Raw genomic sequence first — 19,721 nt, 5'->3', positions numbered from 1 at the left:
GCTTGAGACCCCGGTAAAGGAATGTTGTTTCCAGATACTAGATTGAAACTGGATACTTATCTTATTTTAGTAAGCTCTTACTAATTTGATCGTCGAAGTGTGATCAATAGGTAGATCTCCCTCTGTCCCAACAAAGCCATGTTCCAAGACAACGAGAAGACGCAGAACAAAATCTAGAGGAAACAGGTTAGAAGCGGAACTTTCCACTCAAGTCAACCGGCAAGAAAGTCAACCGGTAAAAACAATATTATACCAATTTTTTAATGACATTGACTATTTTAAAAAATCAGAAATGTTACTAAAAGAATAACATAAATGTATAAACACATTTTAAACTAAATTTTAAGGTAAAAAATACTAGAAAAAATAAACAGATCAACAAATATGGTTATCAGAACATAGAAAATTAGTTATAATAAACTTACATTATAATTAAAAGAAATACAATTAAAATTAACACTAAGTAATAAACTAACATTACAACTTTGCAAACAAATAGTTCACTTATTCATATTGCAAACTCAAAATTAGTACACAAGGTCATAAAACCAAGACTCAAATATCATTGCAAGAAAAAGCCTTCTTAATTAACTTATGGAAGTTGTTGTAAGATGATCCACCAACATTAGTAGCTTTGATTGCTTTCTTCTTCCACTCTAAGGATTTATGTCTTATTTCCTTTCCTTTTTCTCCCATGATCATTTCTGTTACAAGCTCAGTTATCTCTTCTCTCTTCACATCTCGATTAATTTCCATTCCTATCTCCCAATTTGCACATACATACCTTGAATTTGTGAGTTGATCAGTAAAAAAAGGCCAACAAATCATAGGCACACCAGCATATATGGCCTCAACTGTAGAATTCCAACCACAATGGGTTAGAAACACACCAAGAGATGGATGAGAAAGCACTTTCTCTTGCATGCACCAATTTGTTATATATCCCCTATTCTTGATCTCATCAAAGAACTCTTGTGGCAAAGATGCAGATTCATCTGTTACTACATCTTCCCTCTTTATCCATAAGAAAGGTAGCTTGCTATTTGCTAGCCCCCAAGCAAATTCTTTCAACTGTTGCTCTGTCATTACTGCTATGCTTCCAAAATTAACATATACCACTGAGCTATGTTCCCATTTGTTTAACCATGTTAAGCAGTTTGTGTCACTCTTCCATAAACTTGACCCAACTGGCATGAAACCCTTTTCTTTCTCGGGAAAATGGCTACCAAGCAAGTCAAGTGGACCAATGGTATATATGTTTGGGTTATGAACCCTGAGAACCTCAAGGCCTTCTTCATCCAACTCTTCGAATGTGTTCATGATGATTGCAGACGATTTCAAGCAATCTTGTGCCTCGAATTTCAAAAAATCAAACAAAATATCATCCAAAGAACTGACTCTGATGAAGGGAAGGTCTCTTCGTCTAATATTACTCAGTCCAGTAATCCAATCTATTGTTATATTCAAAGTCTCATCAATCCCCTTTTCATCTGAAAATTTCACAAAAATAAATTATATGATATAAATTATCATTTTGGAATTCGGAATCTTAAAAGACGACTTACATAGTTAAATGAAAAATGTGTATATAAATTGTCTTTAGTCTTGTCGACTCTCGATTTTTAAACAATATGAGACTATATAATTAAATTAGATAATATTTTAGATATTAAAAGAAATATTTGTATTAAAAGTGGTTTCTGTTAGTAAAATTTATAAACTAGTTTGTATTTAATTAGTTACCAATCAATTTAGATTCTAAAATTTATTATAATTTCTTTTACATATTAATAAGTATAATTAGAATAGATTATAGATGATTCTGATATATTTAATTTTATAAAATTAATTTAAAATTAAAATTTACATTCATTCATCACTACAAGAAAATCATGAAATACAAACTAAGTTTAGACATCAAAATAACTATTTGCTATAGTGACTAAATTAGAAACCATTTTAGATACTAAAAAAAATTTTGGTTTCTAAATTAGTTTCTATTAGTGTTAAATAGTTTCTAAATTGATATCTAATTAGCTATCAATTATTTAAATTCAAGATTTGGTAGCAAAAACCTTAGTAGTTAATTAGATACCAATTTAGAAACCATTTAACAATTATAGAAATTAATTTAGAAACCATTTAACAATAATAGAAATTAATTTAGAAACCAACAAGTTTTTTAGTTTATAAAATTTTTCTAATTTAGTCACTATAATAACTAATTATTTTTTTCTCTAAAATTAGTTTTTATTTGATGATTTTCTTGCCGTGTATATATTATAAAATATTTTTTATATTTAATTAATATAAGATCTCTAACTCAATGTGAAATTGTTTTTCTTATTATTTATCAAAAAAAACTAAATTTAAACATAGGCAGCAACAGCAACTAGGAGGGACATAAAGATAAAGTTGTACCTGTGAATGGAACCAAGCCTTGTTGAAGGAGTTCATGATACTGCAAATATCCCAAATAACCACACACTGAGGCTGTCCAAAGTTGAACTTCTGGTATGCCCAAATCCCTTGCAACTCTTCCAGCAAACCCCATAGTCCCATCTGCAAGCACGCAAGTAACTGGAGGCACGTCCACTGAACACTCCAGCTTCAACACCAACTCTCTGAAAGGGCCATAACAAGTTTTTCTGGTTGAATCACACAGTAATGGAATGTTCTGAGTTGCATCTTTATCAGAAGGTGGCAATCCATCGGGTATGGTCTCGTACACGAAATCTGGTAGACCCTTTACAAATTCTTCTCCATGGGACTTGATGAAACGCCTGTGGTTGTACTCGCTGTTCACAAAGGTTATGTAGAAACCCATGCAACGAAGGATTTTGGCAAGTTTCATCATGGCGTTTACATGGCCCTGTGCAGGGTATGGCACACAAACAATGTGAGATTTTGGAGTTCGAGGTGACTCCATCTTTGGATTCAGTGTGGAAATATGAACACTTTTATCTTCAAATAACAGACCTCGAGACAGCACTTATCAGAATGATGTGTGTGAAGGAAATATAAGGGAATTATATAGATTAATGTTTATTTGACATGCTCATCTTATAACTTAATAAATATTATTATTTTAATATTTTTAATAATTTTGTTAATTTTGAAAGAAATTTCAACTTTTTATATTTTGTATGTATTTTTTTAAGAATTTTTATTTTATTTTTTTATTACAAATATTAATATTTTTTGTGGTTGAGGATGGAATTGGTTGTTTGAAGTATCGACAATGATCCTTCCACAGGTTCACCTATAGAAACTTTGTTACGATTTCTCCTTTCTCTAAGGCTTTGTTTGGATTAGAGAGTGTGAGAGAGTGAAAAGTTGAGGGTATGGGGAAGTGGAAGTGTGAAGAAAGTTGAGGTTGTTTGGATTAGGGTATCTTAGAATGAATATGTGAGGAAAGTTTATTAAAATATGTGAGTGATGTGATGGTTGTAAGAATATTTTTGAATTATTTTGAATTGTGTAAATTGTAAGATTACAAATTTACCCTTATGTACATTAATATATTTAGATAATTTTAATATTATTTATGATTATTTACATTATATATATTTACAAATTTACTCTTATCTTTAAAATATTTAAATAATAAAATATGAAATGTTTTGTAAAATTTAATTTAACTAAATTTTTATACTATTTTTATTAATATATATAGGCATTTTTATTTTATTAGAAATATATTTAATATTTTTATTTTTATTTTTATTATAAATGATTAATTTTTTTTGGGTGTGTATAGTTTATTTGAAATAAAATTAAAATAATTGAAATTATTTTAATTAATATTTATTATCATTATTTTAAAAATTTATTTTAAATATTATTGTTATTTTAATATTTATATTATTAATATAGTTAATTTTTTTATTAATATATAAACTTTTTTATAATTTTAGTTATTTTTTTATGTTTTATTATATGTGAATGGGATAATTAAAAAAATAGATACCAAATTAGATGTGATTAATTTACAGCAGATTTTAGAAAAATATGGGACACATGCGTAATTGCATACATCCTTAGGTGACTTTCTCTCTTCTCTCCCTTATTTCTCTGCACCTGAGAGAATAAGCCTGAACCTTTCACCACCCACTCTTCCATTCTCTCATCCTCCTTCATAGGATGCGCCTTCATTTCCGTCCACAGGAACACTACTCCCCTGAACCAAACAGGCACAAAACGATAAGGTTGAGTGTACTTCTCAACACCTCACGGGCTTTGATTATTAAAATATAATAACTCTTATATAGTGATACGTTGATATCGTGAATATTAAAAACATATCCTAACATTCTAAAATATTAATATTTTAATTATTTTATTTTATTTTATTTTTTAATTTAAAATATTATTATATTATTATGAAGAGTTGTGGCCACAGAACTATTTGTAAAGTTTTCCGTATATTATATTTTGTTAGTAAGTGTCTGCAAAAATTTTAAACTTGTGGCCAGAGGACTACATACAAATTGACATGTCTTATGACCACACGAATTTATTGTAAACAAACAAACTAAGCATAATAATAAACTTAATGAAATTTTAGTTTTACTATAGTATTTTGATAAAAACACAAAAGTCATCATTTTAGTTAAACATGACTTTATTTTAGGAATATATTTTTTAAAAAGGATAAAATCATTTTGTACGTCTTGTGTTTATATATATATATGGTTGTTGGTGAATTTTAGCATTACTAGAAAATCATTAAATCATTAATTAGATAAATTAATTTTGGATAAAAAATAATTAGTTGTTATATTGATTCACACTATTTTAAAAATTAAAAAAAATTATTGGTATCTAAATTAGCTTTTATTATTAATAATTTATTTTTAAATTGGTATCTAATTATTAGCTAACAAGGTTTTATCAATTGGATATCAATTTAGAAAGAATTTATCAATAATAGGAACTAATTTAGATACCAATATTTTTTTTAGTTTCTAAAATAGTATCTAATTTAGTCAATAAAGCAATTAATTATTTTTTGTCTCTAAAATTTATTTTTGTTTAATGATTTTCTAGTAGTGATCGGAAATGTGGTGGTTTTTCGCTATTGTGAAGAGAAATCAACCATGGTAAAAAAGTTGAAATGCCCTTGAATTTTTGCATACAATTTGTTTGTTTAGGGACTGAATAATCAATTATAAAGTATGGATAATCGATTATACTTAAAATTAAAATATATAATCGACTATGCCAAACAAATAATTGATTATGTCTTATTTTTTTCATATGTATTCAATTATACAAATCTAGATAATCGATTATATAAATACTATCTCACATCTTTTCTCTTCACTATTTTGTTTTTATAAAAACACTCATGTTAGGCATCACTATGTCAGCTAGGCAGATACCTCAAGTATCAACAATCATCTGTAACCACATGAAAAAAGTATTATTAAAAAAAAAGAAAAAGAAATAAAGAAAGGAAATACAAACAAATATGGGAAGACTAGACCAAAACTCATATATAAAAACCTTAGAAAAACGATATTCAGGTAATTTGTACCTATTAATAAAGAATTCTAAAAAATGACTAGAGGGAAGTCTATTATACCAATGAAGTTGTTCTCTATGAATAAACCTTAACTTAGCAAACTAATAAGAACATGCATTACCTTCACAAAAAATGTGAGAAATCCTAAACCTGATTTTTTCACAGTAATCAAACCAAGTGTTCCACCTATTACGAAGAATCCAATGAACGTTAGTCCTAGCAGTAAATGCAACACAAACCAAGATAGAATCATATTCAAGTCATAAACTAGTAAGCCCTATCTTTTTACCTTCTTTAGTGACATGTATAATTTCATAAAACTCAACAACCAAAGCAATATGAATATCAAGGAAAGCAGAGAAACCACCAATAAAATCCTTCATACTTCCACGAAAAATACCACCACAAGCAGCAAGACTAGGAGAACCCCTAGTAGCACCATCCGTATTAATTCTAACCCAATCAGGTGAAGGAAATTCCCATGTAACAGGAAGAGGATGAAGAACTTTGCCACTACGAGTATTAATATCAAAGAACTTAAGCACATTGAAGTTGAACATATCATTCCTCATAGATCTTTTAGACGAATTACCCATTAGGCAAGTGAAATCCTTAATGGTGGAAATGGCCCTAAAAATTCAATCTTAACATGAAATCTAGCATAATTTCTCATACACTATATCATCCAAATAGAGAAGGTAATTACAACAAGTTTAATCAAATTAACCAATGGACTACAATGACTCTTAATAAAAGAAAGGAGATCATCCACATTAGAGAAATGAGAATTAAGAAAAAAATATCGACCACAACTCCAAATATGCAAAACATTAGGATATTCAAAAAATAAATGTTGAATAGATTCTTCCTTCTTTTTACAAAGAGTAAACATAGAACATAAATGCAAACCTCTGTGTTGAATGTGCTTATCCGTAGAAAGCTGCCCATGAAAAAAATTCCAAAGTACAAGAGTTTTTGGAAGGAGGAATATATTAAGATCAAATGATCTTACCCCAACCACAAGGAACTCCTGGATCTAAGAAAAAATTCCAAGTAGAAGTATCATGTTCATTCCTAATCATGATATGTTCAAAAAAATGATTCACTTGTTGTAAAGTCGATGAAATAATCCAATCACTACTATTCGAAAATTGGGAAACTATAGTCCCCATGGTTCCAAAACCATCAGGTACCCCTGCAATGTTGATAAGTGTCTAATTTCAGTAATATTTTATATTAAAATATAGGCACTCATGACGATTTATTACTAATTTACATATAAAATAATCTCAAATTTATGAATTTATACCTTTTTCCAATTTTTATGAGCTTTATTTGAATAAGAGCATTTTATTACAAAATTTGGTGTTAATTGCAAATTTTTAAGGAGAATTGAAGATTTGGAGTAAAGGAGAATAAAATTTTAGCTAAAAAAAGAAAGCTGGAAGGTCCCAGAATGGAAAAAGATGAAAAAAAAAACTATTTCACAATAGGAGTATCTCGCTCAAGCGAGAATGCGTCAGAAAGATTGGACCTATTTTATGTTTTATCATTTAGCCCATTAGCGCGACATAGGAAGCGACCTAACCCTAGAAAAATAGGATAAATAGGGGGCTAGAGGCTCAAACCTAGTGTGCCAGATTGAGAGGAAAACACCATAAAGTGAATTGTAACCCAATTGAGAGAATGGAAGGTGCTAGAAGTATGCGTGGCTAATTCTACCCTTTGGGATTGGGAGTACTCTGCTCGAACTCTTATGTATTGAGGTGATATCTGATATTAAAATGTTCAGTTCTTGATTGATTATTGGTATTGTTGTTTTACTTCTAAATTTCCATGACAAATAAGGAGTCTTAAATCTAACCGAAAGGTATTTTTAGGGTTCAAACCCAAATAGTAATACTTAACATATTTGAGTGCTAGAGATAGACTTGAAGTGTTAATTTCCATTAACGTCTGAGTGTGATTCTAAGTTGTTTTTGTAAGTATGCGAGAAATCGATATAAATGAATTTTCTATGAGCATCAATTTCAATCAAAGAACTTAATATTGACATGTTAATCAAAAGACATGAGAGTGAGAGAGATGAAACCTAATCCCTATTTTTCCAATTGAAGCAACTAATTCTTTTTCTGTTTTCTTATTGATCATTGCCAATGAAACCAATTCAACACTCTTTTTAAGGTTCTGTTCTATAATTAGTGATTATTGTACTTGATAGTTCATTGTTCCTTGTGGAATCGATATCCGTCCTTAGGGACAATTATTACTTCTGACAAACGCGGTGCACTTGTCGTAGAGGGTCATCATATGTTTGAAAAACAAATAGAAGAGTAGCATTTATCATACAAGAAGTTAATAACAGTACATGTACCAACAATCCAAGAGGTATGTTCAAGAATTGTGTCATAATACTGTTTAATTCCAGGCCAAATAAAAGAGGATTTATAAGCCAATCTGAGTTGGTACTTAGATTTAAGAACTTTGGCTTTCAGGAGAAGAGACTAAGGCTTATTACTATAAGCAAAGTTCTAAGTAAGCTTGATAAGGTAAGGATTATTTTTGTACTGAAGGTTATTAATATTCAATCCTCCATTCTCAAAAGGAGAACAAATCTTAGCCCAATTAACTATAGATATGCCTTTTTCATAATATCACCAATCCAAATAAAATTTCTGGTCCACTACTTAACTTGCTTAAGAATAGAAGCAAGCCATTTATACACATTAAAACTATAAGCAAGGAAACTAGTAACCATAATATTAACCAACTAGATCCAACCCATCATGCTAAGAAATTTCCCTTACCAAGACGCAAGCTTCAATTACCTTATCAGCCAAAGGTTGAAGAAACCTGAGCTTGGGAGCACCAACAAAGATAAAAGGTAAAAGATCATGACTGTAAGAAAGATGACATTGAATTTTTGTAATGAATCTTGCATAATTATCCATGGCGAAAAAACTACTTTTAGAATTGTTAACATATTAACCAAAAAAATCACCATATTTTTTAAGAAAAATACTTAAATTTAAGAGACTTATTATCAGCCCTACAAAAAATAAATACATCGTCAACATATAAAATGTGAGAAGGAATATTATAACCTTTAGGGCTAGCCATATGCAGAATCCTTTTATCATTCACAAGCTTAGAAATGTCAAAAGGAGAACAGATCTTAGCCCAATTAACTGTAGATATGCCTTTTTTCATAATATCACCAATCCAAATAAATTTCTGGTCCACTACTTAACTTGCTTAAGAATAGAAGCAAGCCATTTATACACATTAAAACTATAAGCAAGAAATCTAGTAACCACAATATTAACCAACTGGATCCAACCCATCATGCTAAGAAATTTCCCTTACCAAGACGCAAGCTTCAATTACCTTATCAGCCAAAGGTTGAAGAAACCTGAGCTTGGGAGCACCAACAAAGATAAAAGGTAAAAGATCATGACTGTAAGAAAGATGACATTGAATTTTTGTAATGAATCTTGCATAATTATCCATGGCGAAAAAACTACTTTTAGAATTGTTAACATACTGACCAGAAAAATCACCATATATTTGAAGAAAAATACTTAAATTTAAGAGACTTATTATCAGCCCTATAGAAAATAAATGCATCGTCAACATATAAAATGTGAGAAGGAATATTATAACCTTTAGGGCTAGCCATAGGCAGAATCCTCTTATCGTTCACAAGCTTAGAAATGCCTCTGCTCATAACCTCCTCCGCAAGATAGAAAAGTAAAGGAGATAAAGGATCACCTTGTCTCACACCTCTACAAAACTTCCATTTATTTTAATAGATAGCATAGTTGATCAAAGAATAATACTAATCCAACTAACAAATGAAGGATGGAATCCAAAATGTTTCAAAACCAACAATAAGAAATTCCAACTCATAGTGTTAAATGCTTTATGAATATCAACTTTATAAGCCACATAACCTACTCTTACTTTTTTAGAAAGCATGTTAATAGCCTCATAAGCAATACCAATACAATCATGAATTTGTCTACCCTGCACAAACCCATATTAATTAGGAGAAATAATTCTAGAAACCACCATAACAAGCCTCTCTACAAAGATTTTGGAAATGAACTTAAATTTTGAAGTTGGCAACAATAATTGGTCTAAAATCTTTAATGGAATCAACACCTAGAGTCTTAGGAATGAGGGAGATCACATTACTATTCATCCCAGTTAGAATCTAGTTTTGTTTAAAAAATTGTTGAATAGCTTTGCAAACATTAGTCTCAATAATCTCCCAGCAAGAATGATAGAAAACACCACCAAAACCAACAAGACCACGAGCACTATTACCATTAAGATTAAAAACAACATTCTTGATTTCTAAATAATTAGGAGACACTAGTACAAAATATAAAAAGAACGACCCTTTATTTAATGTGTTTTTACGGTTAGACATTGTCATTCAAAACGTTGTGGCATTTTTGAAATTAACTTCATTTAAGAATGCGGTTTTACCTAATAGTCACATTCTTAAATCAAAGCGCTTTGAATAAGAATTTAACTTTACCTAATAGCTGCATTCTTAAAACATTTTTACCCTAACTCTGAAGCGTGCCACTTACGCTTTCATACTTGCTTTCTTCTTGGCGCTTCGTTTTCTCTCTATTTCTGCTCTCGTCTTTTGCGAGCCTTCATTGTCTTCTCCGTGCCATTGTAAGTTCATTTCGAGCTCTTTTTCTTCTTCACCATTTGTTTATATATATTTTTTGGTTTCTCTTGTTTGATTTCTTGCATTACTCGAAGGTCACAGTTGTTTCATTGCCTGCTGTTTGGGTTTTTATTGTGCCATATTTGCTCCATTGCTACTGTCGCCACCGTTGTTGTTGGTCATGCGTCACTCTTCACCACCACTGTTGCCTTCATGCACAAGGTTGGTGGTGTTTTAATATTTTAAGCTTTTTTTAATGTTATTAATTAATTTATTTTTTTATTTATTATAATTTTTATTTTTTTAAAATTTCTATTATTTTTGTTTTTAGGTTAGAATAGAATTATTAAATTATTAAATGGTAGATAGATTTATATTATTTAATATTTATAATTAATTTAATAATTTTTAATTTGTATATTTAATATCTATTATAATTTGTATTTATTATTATTAGTTCTTAGGTTAGAATAGAATTATTGTGTTGGTATTGAGTCTGAGGGTATTCGACCCTCGACAATTGATACGTGCTGGTATTGAGTCTGGGGTATTCGACCCTTAGGAAACATGATATAGAACACTCATTAGAAAACACCTGAATGACTATTACAGAATATAATGGATCGAAATTGGATTAATTTTGTTTGCATAGCTAATGAGTACGAAAGAGGAGTAGAAGAATTTATACAATTTGTGCAACGTAACACGAATAATAGTGTCCATGATGGAGCAAAGATTAGTTTTCCATGCGTTAACTGTTTGAATTAAAGGATACTGGATGTTAAGAAAATTTGGGAGCACCTTCTATGTGATGGGTTTCTTCGATCTTATACAACTTGGAAATAGCATGGTGAATTATTTATCATGTGTTTTCGTAACTGAAGAATATGTGGGGTTCACCATGGATGATGTAGTACATGATCGATTGGAGGACATGATTCATGATGTGGGAGCTGAGTCTTTTGCAGAAGCGCAAGGATATGGAAGTATGTCAAGCGATGCAGAGACTCCATTGTATCTTGGATCAACTAACTTCACTCGGTTGTCGGTGGTGTTAAGATTGATGAATTTGAAGGAAATAAATGGATGGACTGATAAAAGTTTCATGGAATTGCTTCAATTGTTGAAAGATATGCTTCCAGAGGGAAATACTCTACCTAATCGTAATTATGAGGCCAAAAAGATTCTTTCTCCAATGGGTATGGAGTATAAAAAGATACGTGCATGTCCTAATGATTGTATATTATACAGGAAAGATTTTGAATTGTTGAAAAGTAGTCAAAGGTGTGGGTTATCACGTTATAAGTTGAAACAAAAAGATGATGATACTATTGAAGAGATAGAAAAACATGGACCCCCAATGAAAGGTATGTGGTATCTTCCCATCATTCCAAGGATGAAGCATTTGTTTTTATCTTTCTCTTTTCATTGTTTATCAACATTTATTCTTCTTTTTATTGAATTATAGTGTAATAGACAAGCAGGGAGCTTTGAGTGTGGTTATTACATTATGCAATGGATAGTTACCATTGTAAGACTAGGCCTTAAAAGTGATTGGGATGAGGTAACATGATGGTAAATTATTTTTATAGTTCTTTAATATATATGTATCTAAACACTAATTTATGTGAACCTTGTTTTGTAATGCAGTTCTTCACGGATGAGCGACCAATGTCTTCGGAAGCCATAGAATATGTGAGATATCCTTGGTCACATATTTCCTAAATTTTTATAACTCTAGGATAACTGATGAATAGTGTAGGAATTAGATAGATAGATAGATAGAAATATATTATTAGTGTTTATAATACATTTTTATTAATATATATAATTTGATTCTCTTAATTTATTTATTTTTCTGGTTGGGTTATAATTAAAAATAGTCGTCGTCTTTTAACCTTTCTGCACCGGTGACATTTAATCAACATAATATTCTCCTTAGAGGAAACCATGCAAAAATATAAGTACCAATAAAGTCTTCCATATTACTAGTAGTGTGAGCATTAATATTAGAATCAACATAAAGATTTCTATAAAAATCCAAAATATGATCCTCAATGAGCTTAGGATCCTCAATAACACCATTATGAGTTCTTAATATAAATCCCACTAGAATTATTTCTTTTCTTTACCACAACATGAAAAAAAAAGCAGTGTTTTTGTTCCCATCTTTAAACTAGAGCATCCTAGCATTCTCTTTCCAAAACAAGTATTGACAATGAAAGGCATGATCACACTCCTCTTTAGCAATCCTTTCTTAACAAATAAGCACTTTCGGTGGACTAGCAGTCTCCAAACTGTGCTGGATAGCAAGTAGGGAAGTCTGATTAAGAAACACTTCATTTTGAACATTATCAAAAGAATTTTTATTTCAGCTTTTAAGCTCAATTTTTGACCTTTTAAATTTATGTTGCAAAATATACATAGGACAACCAACAACAGTAGTTTTCCAAGAATCATGAATAAACGCCATTCACGATTTATCCTAAAGCCACATATTAAAGAATCGAAAAGCGCTAGCCTTATATAAACAATTACTAAAAGAAAAACTAGAAGTAATAGGGGAGTGATTAGAATAATTTTTATCAAGAACTTGATAAGTACAAGAGGACCATTCATCCAAACACTCTTCATTACATAAAGCTCTATCAATTTTTCTATCAATTCTCTTTAACCCTCTCCTCCCATTACTCCAAGTATAACAAGGATCAGAGAAAGGCATACTAGTAAGATTATTATTATTAATCCAATCAAGAAATTCATTACAGGAAACCTGATTAGGAGCAACCCCACCTTTGTAATCATCAGCCGAAATAACAACATTAAAATCTCCCAAAATGCACCAAAGGTCACTCAAGAAGCTAAGATCCCTCCACAAAAATCTTCTAATCGAGTATGCGTTAGATCCATAAACCCCTACAAAGCTAAATCATTTATCATGAAAAGGAAGTTTATGGAAATACACTGAGAGTTAACCAGGGTTTGGACAAGATTAGGGACAACCAAACACCAAAGCTTAGCAACTTTATTAATGGTAGGAGAATTAGCAACCAAATGCAGATTAACATAATTGAAAAGAGCATCCAAAACATCCGTGTAAGACATCATGGGTTGAAAACAAGAAGAGGTTTATGTTGTTTAAGTAAATTAAACAACATCTCCACCATCTTTTGGTTTGGCAGGCCTCTAGAATTCCAAAAAAAAAAAGAAACCTTCATTGCAACTTTTTGGATGGAACTGCCTTAACAGTTTTTTTGGATTTACCCACCCCTTTAGGCGGTCTCCCTGACTTTCTAGTGGTATGTACAATATCGTCCCCATTGGCCTCACTATGATCAACCCAAAATTTAGATGCCACCTGATTTTATGCAGTTATCTGCTCATTATGATGTAAATCAACAAATTGAGTCGGGATAGCTGCTTACCAATATTAGAGTCGTTTGTGACATCTTTTTCTAAACCAACAACAATGAAAAAGGATTTTTTAAAGCCAACATATTGTTATTAGGAGCTTTGGCAGCAACAAGTGATTTTTCCTTCATAGGAGAACTCTTCCTTGGCGGAGATGGAAAAATCGTACTATCATAGTTGGCATCAATAAATTTGGAAGCAGTAACCTTATCAATAACATCTGTAACAACTTGTGAATGCGAATTAGCTTCTACAAAAGGTGATTTTATAACCTTGTCATGTTCAGAAGTGGTGTTTGACAAATTCTGCCTAAGCGATGACCTATCATGATCTTATGCATCCTCCAAGGGAGGCATATCAGCAAATATATCCTCCCCACATTTGTTTTATCAAAATCAAGTTGCCCAACTTTAGTGCCACTAGAAACTATGGTTGACAGATTTCTAGTAGAGCTATAAAAGATCTTATTTTGAGAATAAATCATTACATTAGAAGTTTTTTTTGTGTATACTCTTTAGGTTATTTCTGAATCACTGGAGCCCCCACAGATTTCCCCTGCACTCTATTATAGTCAGTATTTTTCTTGTTTTGAGAAGACTTATGTTGAGGACCAACAACAATAGGATTCTGAGCATTAAACACATGACACCGAGCAAGATCATGCCCAATCATCTTACAATGAGAGCCACCCATATTCTACATCAGCTACAAAAGCAAATCCTGAACGTTCAATCAAGAACTAATTAGGAAGAGAGGATAAAAGATCAATATCAAGAAGCACTCTAGAAATTAAAAAAAAAAAAACCCTTATTTTTTTTCGTGATATGATCATCAGAAGACATAGGGTACCAATTCCTCTAGTAATAGAAAATATAGCCCTTGATCTCCAATATTCTATAAGCAAATTGTAAATTCGAATCCAGATCTGGGTTTTAGTGCTTTTCATAGTAGATGGGACAAAGTCTTTTGTCCAAGCAAACAAACCCTAGAACCCACCTCATGTCCTCTGAAGAAGAAAACTCAAACTCATAAAAAACCTTGTCAAGAGGTATAACTTTCCATGGTTCAAGAGCTTTTCACACAATTTGTAGGTTTTTGGTTAAATCAAGTTGTGTGAGGGGTTGATCACCCTTAGATAAAATAATCCTCCTAAGTAGATGATTCTTGCAATCTTCAAGACCCTTAAAGTAATCTACCTCCTCAACCCGAACAACAACCATGTCTCCCTTAATACAGGGTGTTGGCAACTGGGCAATGATTTTTCTTTGTTCTTGTATAACATAGGACTTCTTAATTGAAACCACTTCTTGCTCCTTCAGAGAACCCCAAGGTATCAAGAAACCTACAGGGGGCTCTCCCATAATTGAACCTCCAAGACTACCACATGCGTCCAGTTCCAAGACTCACCCACTAAGAGAGTTGCACTTCCGCGCTCGCCAAGAAAACACAACCCTGCGCAAGAACTGCAAACGCGCTCTGCACCCGCACACTTCACCTATTGGATAGCTTTAGTCGCGACACTGCACACCATGCACCACGAACCAAACACTGCACAGACCACGCACCAACGGCTCCCCCCAACACAACAGTCACAGTCATTGTACCCTCCACGTAGACCCACCTTCCTTCATGTAGAATGACACACCACCCTCGCTCTTGCACAACCTTACGTGCATTATACACACAAACGAGAAATGAACACGCTTTCCACAAGAGAGGCACAACTCCGTCACTCACAAAGTTGTATACCACTATCTAGTCCCCCTCACGCATCGCGACACCAACACAAAATCAAGAAAAACTGCCCCTCCACTTAGACCTTTGGAGACCCCCTCACGTAAGTAAATGAATGTAACTTAATTGTGTCTAAAATTTCCTAGCTAGTTTCTTTCTGCATCCCTACATTTTTCTTCATGCACCCCATAATTTTATAAATCCTGAAACTGACCTTCACCTATTATTTGAATATGGGATCTAGGAGTGTGCTACAGATTCATCAATCCAAAAGTGAATCATGTTGTTTTCTGAATGAGAGGGTGTTCTGGAAGCAAAGTTTGCATAAATTGTTGATTTCCGGATTGCTGAATCTAAAAGCCTAATTTCTATTACGAATTGGTGGATTCAGCGTGATTTTTTTCAATTATGGATTTCTGAATTCAAAATGTAAATTTTGAATTACGGATTGGTGGATCCGGAATGGTTTTTTCAAGTATGGATGTTCTACATTTTTTTATTTTGAATTAACACTGTAATTCATGTACTACCGAAAGCACCAATCTAGAAGATTACCGGATACACCAATTCAAAATTTTACCTGAAGCGTCAATCCAAAAATTTACCGAATTTCATAATCCAGAATGAAAAAAAAAATAAATGTACAGTTTTATATAGTTTTATATAGGGACAGTTTTGTCTTTGCACCACCTTGTGGGGGTGCAAGAAGAAAAATGTATGGGTGTAGGAAGAAACTGCCAATTTCCTATTTAAAAGGTTCTGAAAATAAAAATGGATAGGCCTAAACTGAAACATATAGTGAGCCCATAGAAAGTCCATTTCATAGAGGGTAGTTTCTTTCTGCACCGTTACAAGTTTTTTCCTTCATCCCAAAATGTTGTGCAAAGACAAAAACGTCCCTATATAAAAACTGTGTACATTTATTTTTTGCATTCCCGAAATCCGGTAAATTTTTGGATTGGCGCTTCCGGTAAAATTTTGGATTGGCGCGTCCGATAACCTCCTGGATTGGTGCTTTCGATAGTACATGAATGACAGTGTTAATCCAAAATAATAAAAAATGCAGGACATTCATAATTAAAAAACCATTCCGGATCCACCAATCTGTAATTCAAAATATGCATTCCAGATTCAGAAAACCATAATTGAAAAAAAATCATTCCGGATCCACCAATCCGTAATAGAAATTAGGCTTCCAAATTCAGCAATCCAAAAATCAACAATTTATTCAAACTTTTCTTCCAGAACACCCCCTCATCCAGAAAACAACATGATTCACTGACGGATTGATGGATCTATAACACACTCCCAGATCAAAATTTCAAATAATAGGTGAAGGTCAGTTTCGAAATTTAAAACATTATGGGGGTGCAAGAAGAAAAATATAGGGGTGTAGATTGTCTTATATGTCTTAGACCATCTAACATATTATGTTCATCAAATTTGTGTGATATGTTCCTTTTAGCTCAGAAGTTCAACTCCTTATGGTTCAATTGTCTTCATTAAAGCTTCATAAGTTAGAAATCTATTGCAAAAAAATATTAGCTTAAAAGGTTAACATGGTCATTTCAGCATATTTCCATATTTATCTCAATAAAATCAAAGTAACAACCCCACACTTATCTTTTAAACCAATTCCCAAAACAATTTCATAACTCCTCAAAACTTCAAGTCAGGTTTATGATAGTTTTTCAAGTTTTAGAACTTGTAATAAGCTGAGAAATTATTAAGAAAAAGGCTAATAAAGCTTAAAGGCGTGTACAAGGGAAAATGATACAAGGTAAGGAAATTTTGCTAAGTAGTGCAAATAAAAAATGACCTAAATCATATTTTATGCTTTTTCCATATTTGATCCAAAATGTAACTTTTCATGAAAAACTACTTAGACTTTATATATTAACATTTCAATCAGTTTTATGATTCTAAACAAGGACTAATGAGAACAGAAACTATTGAAACTTGGTTTAAAGAAAAAACATGGCATCAAAGTCGATCTGGCCATTTATCAAAATTTATTTTCTTTAATTTTATGTAATATTACATTGAGTTAATAGATGAAACAATACTCATTAGATAATCTTATGACATGAGCGCTTATATGTTTTGATGATAAAAAAACACTATAAGGTGTATTGTGATATGACAAAACTCATTCATGCGTAGTACAAGATCAAACAAAAACAAAAGAGAGAGTGAGCAAGACTCACTAGACAATACAAAAAGAAAAATGATGTTAGGCGAAATAATATAAATGCTTATCAGACGATTTAGTCTTCATGTTCATCCTTGAAATAAATTATATATTCAAAGAAGAACATTAAAAAAAAAACCGTTGTGCATAAAAGGACCAATAGATAAAAAAAATCACACAAGATGAAGCACTTGTCAAAACATAGAACGTATTACACGAAGCTCGTTGTGAGAACACATCATATGAAGGATCAAACAATAGAGTTGAGAATAGTCATATCAATTGATCCTAATGTTGGAATAGTTTAGAAGCTCACATCATATGGAACCCTTTGGGCAACACATAGCATATTCATATGTTTGCAAGCATCAGGCACACATTGGAAACTATACATATCAAACGAAACAAGAGTTGTCCAAGCGTCAGACGAAATATGATAACTACGGAAGTGTCCATGCAACCTTTACATTCTTATAATGATTTATGACACTGTGTTTATGATTTCTAAATTATAGAAAACATTATTTTTCAAATACGATTAATGGATTAAATGTTCTAAGAACAAATTTGATTAAACAATATATCACTATAAAAGCTTTCGAAAAGAGTTTAAATTATTTTTGTATCAAAAGTTTTTCGAAACACAATTAATGAGATGATATCTATGTTAACAATTAATTGTTCTTCAATGTTCTAAATCATTGTTAACTAGAGAAATTTTTTTAACACAAAATTAATTGTGAAATATCTGAGTATAGAAAGTTCATATAATTAACAAATATTCAAAGATATTATTTCAGTGAGTGTGGGCTCCATCCAACCCCCCCTCTAGAGCCAATTGAACCTTTATACAGTTCACTTCTTATTATATTCATTATACTACATTTACTACTTCTAAAAATATTAATGAAAGAAAATATCAAAATTCTACTACTACTATTAATAAAAAAAAACAAAGAATAAACTTTTAAACATTTTTGACTTATTATAAACCATTATGTTGAATTCATTCACATAGTCTATTCTTCTCACATATATTAGCTTGTACCCATATTCCATGGAATATTGTTGAATGTATGAAAAGGAAAATGTAGGAACATCAGCACAAGTAATAGCAAAATCAGTAGGTACAATAGTACTGTTATCGCGAGTATGAGTATCATGATCAATTATGGTAGCAATTGTTGCATTCAATTGTTCTATAAAAAGATCATCACCTGCATTAGTAGACTCTGGATTTTTTACCAAATTATCAAAAATGTTAGAAGAAATTTCAGTAGGCAGAACGTTGGTATCAACATGAATAGAAACATCACTTGCATCAGTAAAAGCATCAACAAAATCAGGAAGAGTAATGTCCTTGATATGAATAGGATCAACAAAATCATAAACAGTAAAATCATTGTGTGTATGAGCGAATAAATGATCAAGAGCATTAAAATCATGAACATAATCAGGAAAATAAACTAATACATCGTCTAATTAAAGCATCACAAACACAATCAAGAAAATCAGTATGTATATTAGTACAAGGTCAGTTTGTTGAAATAAATTCATCCAAATGAATGAAAAACAAGTGATTTGGTGATGAATTTAGTTTCAATGACTGTCATTGATGAAATAATTGATGGTTAGACGATACTAGATTAGTAGACTATGTTGTAAGGGTATAAGGTAGTGGATGGGTAGATGATATTGAGACTGTAGACGTTACTGGGTGGTTAGATTATGTAAGAGTGGTAGATGTTATAAGAGTGGTAGACGCTAATGGGAAATTAAACTCTATAGGATGGGTAGACGTTATGGAGGCATTAAACATTGTAGGATGGGTAAACGCTATGGAAGCATTAAATGCCATATGATGGAAAGACACTATGGAGGAATTAGACAATGTGAATTCATTAGACGCTATAAAGGCATTAAATTCTCTAGGGACGGTAGACGCTATAAAGGCATTAAACGCTCTAGGGACGGTAGATGCTGTGAGGGTATTAGACGGTATAAGAGTTATAGACGATATGGAGACATTATGATGGTAGCAAACGCTATTAGGGTAGTAGATGCTCTAGGTAAAGATGTTTTGATGTTAGACTCTATAATGTTAGATGATGTATGGGTAATGGATATTATGGTGTTAGACATTGTGTTAAACATTATAATGTTAGACGATG

The 19,721-nt window shown here is 31.6% G+C and overlaps 1 protein-coding gene across 1 annotated transcript; it reads right to left on the bottom strand.

Moving 5' to 3' along the window:
- Positions 1–410: 410 nt before the first annotated feature.
- On the bottom strand, positions 411–3,019 carry LOC137830227 (linamarin synthase 2). The gene is made up of 2 exons (XM_068637424.2): positions 2,422–3,019; positions 411–1,490 (listed from the first exon to the last, which is right to left on the bottom strand). The coding sequence occupies exons 1-2, from the start codon at positions 2,927–2,929 to the stop codon at positions 556–558; spliced, it is 1,443 nt and encodes a 480-aa protein (XP_068493525.1). The 5' UTR covers positions 2,930–3,019; the 3' UTR covers positions 411–555.
- Positions 3,020–19,721: the final 16,702 nt, after the last annotated feature.

The sequence above is a fragment of the Phaseolus vulgaris genome, chromosome 11, assembly GCF_051622355.1.
Source record: "Phaseolus vulgaris cultivar YP4 chromosome 11, ASM5162235v1, whole genome shotgun sequence".
Lineage (NCBI taxonomy): Eukaryota > Viridiplantae > Streptophyta > Magnoliopsida > Fabales > Fabaceae > Phaseolus > Phaseolus vulgaris.
This window is presented reverse-complemented; position numbering and strand designations above follow the sequence as displayed.

Coding starts and splice junctions, on each gene's coding strand:
- LOC137830227 (XM_068637424.2), bottom strand. CDS start 2,929: ATGGAGTCACCTCGAACTCCAAAATCTCACATTGTTTGTGTGCCATAC. Junction 1,491..2,421: donor AGGCTTGGTTCCATTCACAG/GTACAACTTTAT, acceptor TGAAATTTTCAG/ATGAAAAGGGGATTGATGAG.